Below are 12,070 nucleotides of genomic sequence, written 5' to 3'. Positions count from 1 at the left end.
TTAATCCCTTCCATTCATGAAAACTATCATGTCATTATCTTTTTATTACATTTAAAGCAGGGCTCTAATAAAGATTTAAATTCAGACAATGTGCAGTTGCTATACATTAACATAATGACCAAATTTTTTTCCTACCAGTTATCTTTATTCTTCCCTCCCTGCAATTAAACTGGTAACGAGTCATTGTAAATGGTCTCTACACTCTTTTGGAAAACAAATTGGCATAAAAATTGTTATGTCTCTTGAACAGTTAACCTCACCTGTAGAATTATAGCCAATGTAAATAATCTAAGATATGTAAAAAGCTGTGTCTCTAACAGTGTTAATCATGTTGCTAATTATAATGAAAAAAAATTGGGAATAATCTTAATGTCAGTATAGGTGCCCAATATATAAAGAACTCCTGCAACTCAACAGCAAAAACACCTCCAAAACCCCAAAACAACCTAACATCCAATTTAAAAAATGGACAAAGTATTTGAATACACATTTCTCCAAAGAAGATATACAAATGTCCAATAAACACAAAAATAAAGTAAAATATACTCAACCTCACTGGTCATTAAGGAATGCAAATCAAAAGCACAGTGAGATATCTGTTATACCCATTAGAATTGGTATTATGAAAAACACCAAAAATAACAGGTACTGGTGATGACGTGGAGAAACTGGAACTTTTGTGCATTTCTGGTGGGAATGTAAAATGGTGCAGCTATTGTGGAAAACAGGCAGTTCCTCAGAGTTTTAAATATATTAATACCCATATGACCTAGTAATTCCACTTCTAGGGATACACCCAAAAGAATTGTCAGCAAACTCAAACAGATACTTGCACACCAGTGTTCATAGCAGTAGTAGCATTAGCAATAGTAGCCAAAATGTGGAAACAACCCAAATGTCCATCAACGGATGAATGGATAAACAAAATGTGTTTTCCACATACAATGGAATAATTAGCCTTAAAAAGGAAGGAAATTCGGACACATATTACAACATGGATGAACTTTGAAGACATTATGCTAAGTGAAATAAACCAGACAGGACAAATACTGTTTGGTTCCACTTATATGAGGTACCTAGAATACTCAGATTCATAGAGACAGAAAGTAGAATAGTGGCTCTCAGGGCCTGGGGAAAGTTATTGTTTAATGGATATGGAGTTTCAGGTTGGGATGATATAAAAAAGTTCTAGAGATGGATGGTGGTGACGGCTGTACAATATTGTGAATGTACTTCATGCCATGAACTATACACTGAAAAATGGTTAAAATGGTAAATTTTATGTTATGTATAAAAGGTATCTTTTACAGATAAGTGTGTGTGTATATATATATTTTTTAATGAGTGACTCATATTTGAAAAAATAACCTGGGGAGTGCTGCTCAGACAACCCTCCATTCCTCTTCCTCTGCAGGAGTGACTCATGCGGCCATCTGGGCAGCCTGCATTTCCTATCTCAGTGCAGCTGTTCCCCCTGAGCTGAGGACGTCTGCTCAGGGCATCCTGCAGGGCCTTCACCTGGGTTTGGGGAGAGGTTGTGGTGCCATGATTGGAGGCGTGTTAGTCAATTATTTTGGTAAGAATGGCTTTCTCTTTTCCCCTCTCTTCTTTGATGAAAACTTACGATTTTTCAGCAATACCTCAGTAAACACTCAAATTAGTCCTGGAGATTGACAGAACCTAAACTCCTGTAGCCATATTCTCTTCCTAGCTTTCATGGTCGTCATAATTGTAAAGCAGTGTGCTTAAGTCATTGAGATGATTAGAGCTGGCCTGTAACTGTGCACACTTCTCTGACAAACAGCTCAGTGAGATGCTACACAGATACCTCAAAGGAGCCAAACAAATGAATAAGCACATGTGCTGTCGGTTTGAAGTCAGCGACCCTAACCTGCTGATTATAATGTTACAGGGAAGGAAATCCATCATTATTATTCCATTAGGAGATTCTGAACCTAACTATATGCTGACTTTGGTAATGTCACTACATCTGTGACAGCACAGTCTGTCTGCCCTGTCAGATCTCCCTTATTGGAAATACAGGGGCTGGGTGAAGATGGGATTATTTTGTTCTAGGATCTTCACTGCTCAGTCATCTGTGGAAGGTGGGCCCTTGGATGTCTGAGTTTATAGCGCTATTTGAGCTCCAACTACAGGGCTGTTAGGTAAATGGTCTTTATGAAGAAGAGAGCGCCACTGAATTTTACGGTGAAAGGCACTGAGAGATAATTGTTTACAAATGCAGTTTTAAAATTTGACCAATGGCAGATCCCATACCAGCCCCTGGGTCTCCTGACACCTACCCAGCCCTGTGTGCTCCCCACTGTGTGGAGCTGATGGCCACTTGCCATGTTCTGGTTCCCCCCAGCCCTGCTGCCTTGCCCTGAACTTAGGACATTGACAGTTCGGGAGGAGGGCTGCCGGCCCTCCCTGGAATCACCCTGCAGGGTGCTGCTTGTTTTCACAGGGGCTGCTGCAACCTTCCGAGGAATTGGCATGGCCTGCCTGGTGATCCTCCTGCTCTTTGCCCTGATCCAGTGGCTGGCGGTGCCAGATGAGGAAGAAGGTAGACATGTCCAGTCTTCCTAGTGGTTCTAAAGGTTGAAGCCGTGGGGAATTCCACACACACCCTCGGAAACCCAGAGGTGGCAACAGTGCACAGTAGCCCTGCTTGGCTAGACTGTCTCAGTGGCGTATCGGTCGACTCCTGTGTACCGTTGATGGAGAGAAGCTACCTACTGTGTTGAAAAGAGTATCGATCATCTTAAGTAGCTTGGGATATTCTTGTTTTTGTTTTGGTTTATTGGAAGTGTTGGTTTTAAATTTCTCTACTATTCTAAAGGTATTTCAAATTTAAATCAATAGATATAAGGCTATACAGTAACTTTCCTACTAGGGAGAGGAAGTAATATTATCTCTATGACTTTATCTTCCTTTGAAAAAAAATGTCTAAACCTTAACTTTGAAGTTTTCCCTCAATTAGGTATGGCCTTCATTAAAATTGTTATATAGAAAGAAAGTTACATCAACTATAATGTTTAGATGAGAACACATTTTCAACTTTTTTAAATCAACTTTTTTTTTTTTTTTTAATGAAGGCCTACCAGTAGAATGGAAATATTCCTGCTTAGCTCCTAGGTCCCAGAAAGGGCTCATCTTCTTTTGTATTCTATCCTGTGAGTGGTGATTGCTTCAAGTACCTGGGGTGCTTGTGTTAGGAAAACTAGATTGTTATAGAAACTCCAGAGACAGATTTTAATTTCAACAAGATATTCAGAAAGAAAGACCGACACTAGTTTTTCTCTTGTTCTTTTATGATCTTAACTGGATCATATCTCTTACACAGCTTAATTTCCATGCCTTCAGTAAGAGGCCAATAAAAATAGCTCTCACACAGCTTTTTCTGTTTTGATGCTTATCTTTAAAATCTCAATCCTATAAGTGGGCCTAAGGCACCATTCACTATAACCTATGCCCCACAAATGTTATATTAAGTTAAATGAACAATACATTTCATAAGTAAATAGAAGTTAATGTCTGTTAAGCCCTATAAGGAGACCCTGGAAGATAAACCTCATGTTCATTTGCTCAGAACTACACCAAGTAAAGAAGCAGCCTTTAGTGTACAGCAATTTATTAATGTCGCCAAGCATGGTAGAATGGGCTTATGGGATTGTCCATTTATTTTTATGTTTGTTTAAATATGTAGAAAACTCTGAAAAATGATTTAAACATGATTTTCTCTCCAGACAAGACAATGTTGGCAGAAAGGATTCCTGTTCCATCAAGTCCTGTTCCCATAGCAACCATCGACTTGGTACAGCAGCAGACAGAAGACGTCATGCCACGCATTGAGCCTAGACTTCCTCCCAGGAAAACCAAGCACCAGGAAGAACAGGAGGATGTGAACAAGCCAGCCTGGGGAGTCAGCTCCTCTCCCTGGGTGACCTTCGTCTACGCACTCTACCAAATTAAAGAGATGATGCAGCTAACAAGAGAAAACCATGCTTCTGAGATCCAGCCTTTGCAGGTAAACTTCCTCTGCTGGCCTACCTGAAGTGGGCTCAGTCTTTTAATTATTCAGTTATTCACTCAACAAGATTATGGAAGGTCTGGTGGGGGATACAGACATGTAGACAAATAATTTCAGTACTCTGTAGCAAGTGCATTGTAGAGCTGTGTACAACGTCCCATAGAGGGAAAATTCTGCCTTATGGGGTACAGGAAGGCTTCACAGAGAAGACAGTGCTTCTTGAAAGAAAGGAAACATATTCTTCTGATTTTGTAGATTTCCTTAAATTTTCAGTATTGATGGATACCAGTTGTAGTGAGGATATATGTCTCTTGCTTTGGGGGAAATTAATCTCTGTAATTCTAAAATTCTAGTGGGCGCAGTGTAAATAATATGATCTTAAATCATGTCTGATGAATTAATGAATACACTGAGTCTTTGTATGAGTCTGATAAGGAAATTTAATTCAGTGGAAGTGTAGTTTTGCTGGTGGCCTCACATAAAAGATAAAATGTGAGATTTTTCTTATCCTTGGAGGTATGATCTCTCCTGAGTAAAGTCAAATCAGGTTGATAAAACTGTGGGCAATTACAACTGAAGCTATATACTGCCTTTGGAAAATGATTAAGTGTCACTTCTATGAACAGTTTGGCCAAAGTAATGAGCCCACTTCCCTGTGTTTATGTTAATCACTCCCTTTTACTTTGTGTCATGTCAGCTCTGTATCTAGAGTAGCTTTAGAGGACACAGGAAAAACAATAAAGGGGAAAGACTTAAAGAGTAATTTGGGTAACTTCCTTTTTACAAAATTTGAACTACCTTTATCACAACTTTGTAAACGTATATTTTTATAATTTAAACCAAACCTCATTCTTCATTGATAACCATAATGCATTCTGGTCTGTGCATGATCCTACTTATTAAGATAATAAACACACAAATCCTCTTAGGAAGGAAAGTGTCGGGTGAGGGGACGTATACGAGATGTAAAGCAGGAGGTGAAGCAGGAGAAAGGATACCTTCTGCTTGAACAGCAGTGTTTTCATTACTTTGGGTACCACTCATCATTTTCACAGAAGCCTCTGAGGCTTAAGTATCATTAAATTTTTTTCTGGTATGTTAAGATTATATGTTAATAAAAACTGGCTAGTATGGCTCAGTCTTATGAAGAAGCCATTATTAAGATTTTTTTTTCATTTTAGAATCAATCACAGAAATAGTTGTTTGTATTTTTTGGTGTTCAGCTATTTGAAGTGATAGGTATTAATTCAGAGGAAAACCTGTTTGTTTGTTTTTAAAAGTGTGTCCTGATTTGTAAAAATCAGGAGTGTGGCATGGAAGGTAGCAGTGTGGCATTTACAGACATGCTATGGGTGATGTGCTAGAGCGAGTGTGGACTCAGTTACTTACAGTTTGTTACATGCTTGTTTACATTCCCTTTTTTTATGTGAATGTTATGTCTTATTTAACTTTTAGTGTATACCTATAAATCCCAAGTATATATAGGACTCTAAATTGCAGGACATTGTTTTCCTGGCCGTCTCTGAGACTGAAAATGCCTTACTTCCTTTTAGACAAGGTGCCTTCCAACTGCTGAATTCTATGGTCCCAGCAAGTGGTCTGAGTTTCAGTTCTGTGCCGCTTGCCCAGTGACTAGCCACTATGGCTGGTGGGAGCTTCGTAAATATTTGCTGATGTAAATTGTATTATTCCTAGTAGTAACAGGCGTTTTGATAGTAATGTTCCTCTATCCACAAGATATGTCTGCTTATAGTGTTTGTGTTTTTCATGCGGCTTTGGCAGTTGCACATAGGAAAAGAGATGAAAGGTAAGACATTCTACCCTTTTTCCTCTATCACCTGTTCCCTGAAGTAGTCACTTGAGGATGATCTCCCAGTGTTTCCTGTAAAAGATGGGTTAGTTTGCTAGCGCTGACCGTGAACCATCTCCCATTTTTTTTCCTTCCAGGGGACCAGTGAGAATCGGGGAGATTCTCCAGCTGGTGGAGCCCGGCCTGTCCCAAGTGAGATTCATTCCGACTCATCTAGAAACCAGCCATCCCCTCAAACAGCAACATCTCAGACGCAGAGCAGCTCTGCTCACCCCAGCGTGGACCAGCATGCAAAGGAGAGTGTGGACCAGCATGCAAAGGAGAGTGAGGGCCAGAATGCAAAGGAGAGTGAGGACCAGCAGGCTCAGCCTGCCACTAGGGGACACTGAGGGGGCCTGCTCGTCTCACACCCTGCATGGAACTGGGCTCCTCTGCCAGGACAGATGGAGAGGTGTCCCGAACCCAGCACACGCCTCACCTTGAGGAGCATCGCACCACATACACGCTTCTAAATATCTGAACCCATTAACATGGAAAACATACACACATAGTAGCTACAGTACATATTGGCAGAAAGAGTTAAAATTCCATAATCCCACTGGAATCACAGGAGGAAAATGGAATTCAGTGAGGACTTTCCGTTCTTTGGTTGGTTAGTTTAAGGACTACAGGACCTCTCTGCCAGGGCAGTAAGAGTTGAAGCTAGCAGTTACACTAAGTAAGTGGAGGGAAAGAAAGTGTTTCGAGGTGAGTGCTGACATAATTTCCCTCTTCTGATTATTTATTCTAATTATTTGGTTCTTAATGCAAACTGGGAAGAAACAATACACCTATAATTCTGTTTCTCTTAAAGAGAACCATTTAAAAATTGTCCGATTTAAAAAATACAGTAAGCAGATAAAAGTTAGAATATATGCTTTTGTTTAAAAAAAAAAAAGGAAAAAGTTTCATCAGAAACGTGGCATAGCTCTAGCAAATATATTTTTATATGTGTATGGTATATAATGAAAACAGTTGATTATTTGAGCAAAAGCTGTTATTGACTAAAGCTAAGCTGAGCTTTAAAATGCCTTTTGTTTTAAATGGGCTTTGAGACCAGAGGAGGGAATATTCCATAGACCCGACCAACTCAGTATCCTGTCGCCTGATAGACAGGGGTTTACTAAATACACTGATACTGTAAATAGCCTCTGTCACTATTTACAATTTTAGTGATTCAGGCTCTACTCAGATGATGGAATTTTTTAAAAAAAAATACTGAATTCCTAAGGGTTTCTTTAATTAAGCAGTACTATTTACAAATAACAGTATATGATTTAAGTGCCTGGGGGAGGGATACAGTTTTTAAAAATTACATAATGGGTCCAGTTTTTGCTCTTTTTGGTGAGAGGGGAAAAGGTAGTGAATAGGAAACCAGGACTGGAAAGGACAGTAAGAAGTAACTATACTTCCCAATGACTGAAGACACAAATCTCAGTCTATTCTTTCCCGGGAAGACACAGTCAGACACTGGACAGCTAGATGTGGGTATGCTGCTGAAGCTGTTACAGCTACTGTCAGAACAATGTCTGGGTGACGCGCATAAAGCTTGCTGCTAAACATGAAAGCCGAGGCTAACGGAGCCTGGGAGCCTGTGGAAAGGGAACGCTGCTTCAGCGGAGGGAAGGTCAGCTGCGCTGTGTGTGTGGAATAGCTGTGGGTGGGCACAGGAGGGCAACGAAAAGGACAGACTCAGAGAGAGCGCAGCCCTTTACCCCGACCCTGACTGCTTAAACAGGATCAACTGTAAAGTAAGAGCTGCTCCACGATATCATACTTCTGCCTAAAACTGCATCTGGGAGAAGAAATGCCACGCTTGGATATCTAGCATCACGAAACACAGCTTACAAAAATAACGGAAAGAAACAGAATTAGGCAAATAGTTATTTTTGCACTTGAACTGAAACGTACTGTACTATAAATTATCATGACTCATTTTAAGTGACCTTTACAAATCAGATGTATTTATTATGCTTATGTAATTATAGAAATAAAGAAGTGTGCGACAGGCTGAACCTCGCCTATGAATGTACAGTATGTGGATTTGTGAAACTGACTGTAGGCAGTCAAAATCTTACACTGTATCTTGTGTTTACAGTTCTGATGTGTTCATTTGAAAAGCCTGCTGTTTTGGAAATGCACAGTTGAAATGTTGAGATAAAAATAAATACCATTTTTAAATATTTCTTAAATGATAAAGAAATGGCCAAACCAATAGAAGTCCTTTACCTGGAGTGAATAAGAGCAGATTCAACAGGACTTTGTTATGAAACATGGCCGGTGAGAGCTGCTTCACTAATGCAGTGATTTCCAGCCTTTTAGAGCAGACACTTTCATGGGTTTGTGGACTTTGTGCCCTTTCTTCCTGTCCTCCAAGTACCATTTTAAAACATATTAAAGTGAATTCAAATTAAATTGATTTGAGAACTTTATAACCCCTCTTTAGACTTCCTGGAAATACCGAGGGGTGTCACAAAGCCCAGGATGGTAATCACTGCCTTAATGACTCATTTCATACTTTTTCCTCTGTGATTGTAGAAAAAGGGAACTACCCAAAGTGCTGAGCTTATGTGGATGCAAAGATGTTAGCAGCTAATAATTAAACTACTACTCAAAGCCTTAAGTAGAATAATAGATGACTGTGAAGCATATAGCTCCATTAGCCAGTAAGCCCCATGAAAAGCCTAAACAAGTCATAGGAAGAAAGCTGCTTTACTGGCCCTGTACAGCGGTAGTTGGCTAAGCACTTCCCTCTGATCTGCGGTCCCTCCAATACTGATGGAGCGGGGGCTGCTGCTGGCACCAGGACCATTGCTTACACAGTATTTCTTGCAGCCAATCCGGAGTCGAGCAGTGAACCGAGGAAAAAGGGAACAGCACCCATAGTCGCTGGGTGGTTCTTCATGTGCTGATGAGATGATCCTTTTATCCTTGTCACTGTCCCCACTTTAAATAGGAGGTTTCTGGAGCTAACACTGCTTAGTTCTGGGGCCAAGGTCACAAAGCCAGGATTCTAACTCAAACCTGATGCCACAGCGCAGGTCTACCAGACCGCCCTCCACCCCAGGAGGCATGGAGGCCACTCCTGCTTCGGTGTCAAACAACCAGAAAGCAGCCCTACTCTGAACCCCTACCTCATGTGCATGGTACTCTTATGTGTTTACATTCAGGATTTCTAGATATTCCCAGACACCTGGAAATCCAGCACCTTCAAATCCAGCTGCTTTGTTACTTGTGAGTCCCAGACCCCACACACTCTGGAGGCGACTTGGTTTGACATCCTGGCAGAGAAGACCCGGAGGGTGGCAGGGACTCGGAAGACCAGTGCCACAGAAATCAGGAAGGATTTATATCTGGTGTGTCTTTTTAAAAAATTATTTAATTTTTCTAATTTTTAGTGTATTTTACAGAACTATTGTTTGTGATGGACATGGGGGACTGGTCCATCACCCCAGCTAGTTTAGAAGCACTGTTGTGGACCATGATATACTGTACACAAAACTACAAGGCACATGTGACTGGCATATGTATAACATCAACAGATGCAGTCATCTCTTGAATGGATTAGCTATGGGGCCACTTCCTTGACTAACTTTTTTTTTGTTCTTAAAGACAGCAATAGAGGAAGTAGAAAGGGCGTGGGCACTGACACTCTGGGGCTCAAATTCTGATTCTACCACTTTAGCTATGTATGTCCTTCTGCAACCTTCTCTTACCTTATCTGAATCTTTCTTCAACTGTAAAGTGGAAACAATACTAAAACATTTTACAGAGTAGTTAGGTTCAGATGAAGAGGCATCGAAAGTATCTAGTACAGTGCCTGATAGATCTCCAACAAATACTGATACTTTCCCCCTTTCTCCTTTTCATCACTGCTTTTTTGGAAAATGGACCAAATCCAAAAACAAACATCCCCCCAAATTATTAAAACAATAAGCAAGAGCAGCTGTCCCGCTGAATGCACCTCCTAAGATTTATCCTGGTAAATACATACTCATCCCTAATCTCTGGTGACCCATTAAGGTAACAGGTGCAGGGATCATAGCAAAAATATGCAAAGTTACCGTAAGACAACAAGGCTTGTAGGCCAGAGGGAGACTTAAGGTTTTACCATATCTTACTGAAGAACATGCCCACTAGAAAGGGTTTCTGATATTGATCAATACCAAAAGGTTAGAAAAAGAATCACAGGAAAAAGTGTCAGGGCCTGCACAAAGAAAGGCGTGGTCTTTGCCAGCAGGCTGGGTGTCTCATCACTTCAGTAAGGTTAGCCCGTTGGGGGGGGGAGGGTGTTGCATTAAACTTCTTGGCCTGATGACATTAAACATGCAAATAATACAGCAGACGCCCTCTGTCCTCTGTTCACCAAGCAACGTTCTTACTACAGTTTGACCCCTTGTGGATCTGCCTTCTGAGAGAGAATCTGCTAGTCATATCAATTCAACTGTTTTATCCTTATGCTAGTTCTATTGTTGGCCATGAATCACTAAATGGACAGGCTATATGAATTGGCTAATATGAGAAAGGTCGTCTTAGGGTGCAATGACAAAAATCAAGGTTCTGAATCAATAAAGCCAAGAGTCCCGTCCATACGGTTACATCATCAATATCATACCCAGTAGGCTATCTCAGAAAGCAGCTGGCTCCTGGCATCACCTAAAAATACCTCTCACTGCAGGCTTCTTCAAAATTCCATATCCATTACGTTACCTATGCACAGGATCCTTCTATCAGCTGGACAAAAAAAGCTGATTTTAAAAACCACTTCTTGCCTGGCCGGGCGTGGCTCAGCGGTTAAGCGTCCACCTAGGATCCAGGCAATCGGTTCGATTCCCGGTCAGGGCACAGGACCGGGTTGCGGGCTGCAGCCGATCAATGACTCTCTCATCATTGATGTTTCTATCTCTCTCTCTCCCTCTCCTTTCCTCTCTCTGAAATCAATAAAGATATATTTAAAATAAAAAAAAAGATCTAAGCTCCACCTTTAAAAAAAACCCAAAAACTATACTTCTCTAACTCTGGGGAATAATCACATACAGAATAATATAAGATCCTTTTTCTTTTATTGACCTCATTTCAGGGGTCTTAATTCACCTACATGTTTAGATACATTGATGTAACCCATCATCTATTATAAACCTCTTAAAATCTAAAAGATGTTTTTAGGTTTTAAAAAAAGTCATTAATTCAAATATCATTCTAAATGTCAGATGGACACTCCCCTGTAATTCACCCCTAAGTATTATTGGCAAACTATATAACTAATTTGCAAGGCATTTTTTTGTGATATGTTAAAAACTTTTAAAAATAGCAATTGAATGATACAATTGTTCAAGCATGGCCACCTCCGCTATATCTAACCCACACTTTTTGGTCTCAAATAGTCCAGCTTGCTAACAACAGTAAGCTTTTGTGAGGCACCAAGCGAGTGTAAGCAATGACACAACAAAGAGTTCTGTTAGGCTCCGCAGTTGCACACCTCTGACTGTGAAGCACAAAGTGAACTTGCAATCACCTGTGAAGAAGAGAGCTATTTTACTGAATGGTCATTTAACCCATTTAAAGGCCTTTAAGTAAAGAAAGAAAGCAGGGGAGGGAGGAAGAGACTGGGAGAGAGGAAGAAAAGGAGGGGGAAAGATTCTTATGGGAGTTACCTGTATATTGCTTGATGGGGATTAGAACTGTGATGAGCACTATAATAAACCCCAAATCAAATGAACACAACAGAAATCCACCAAATATATTACAAGAAATGTTTTTAATGGTTTAACTTTTCACAGTACTCAAATAACAGACACTGACAAATCCATGATTTCCTCTAAAAAAACAACAACATGAAAAACAACATCCTGGAAGACTGTTGCTCTGTTTCCCCTTCTTGAGCTGTTTTTGTGATGGTTACTCCCAGCTTGGTCAGCATCTCTTTACCCTTGGCACGGGTAAGGCCTAGTGACTGTCCTGGGGGGATGTCTCCTGGGGACTCCACAGACTCTTCACATGTTAGTCCCACACATTTTGTAGGACACAGACTGCCTCTTGGGAGAGGAACATGGTGAGCACAACCAATGATGTACCTGATACATTTATGTGTCACCAATAAATATAATAATAAAAAATCAGATTGAACTATAACAAAAATGATGTTAGAATTGTTTACACTTATAAAACATCACCATCATAAATCTGAA

The 12,070-nt window shown here is 40.3% G+C and overlaps 1 protein-coding gene across 1 annotated transcript in view; it reads left to right on the top strand.

Annotated features, from left to right (window-relative positions):
- Positions 1–7,494, top strand: part of MFSD6 (major facilitator superfamily domain containing 6) — a 36,731-nt gene extending 29,237 nt beyond the window's left edge. Inside the window, exons 4-7 of the mRNA XM_016216488.2 lie at positions 1,415–1,576; positions 2,468–2,566; positions 3,750–4,030; positions 5,981–7,494. Coding sequence (XP_016071974.1) covers positions 1,415–1,576; positions 2,468–2,566; positions 3,750–4,030; positions 5,981–6,232 — 794 coding nt within the window. The 3' untranslated portion in view covers positions 6,233–7,494. The remainder of the gene's footprint in view (positions 1–1,414; positions 1,577–2,467; positions 2,567–3,749; positions 4,031–5,980) is intronic.
- The last annotated feature ends 4,576 nt before the right edge of the window (positions 7,495–12,070 follow it).

The sequence above is a fragment of the Miniopterus natalensis genome, chromosome 8, assembly GCF_054644295.1.
Source record: "Miniopterus natalensis isolate mMinNat1 chromosome 8, mMinNat1.hap1, whole genome shotgun sequence".
Classification (NCBI taxonomy): Eukaryota; Metazoa; Chordata; class Mammalia; order Chiroptera; family Miniopteridae; genus Miniopterus; species Miniopterus natalensis.
Note: the sequence above shows the minus strand (reverse complement) of the source record. Positions and strands in the feature narration are given on the sequence as shown.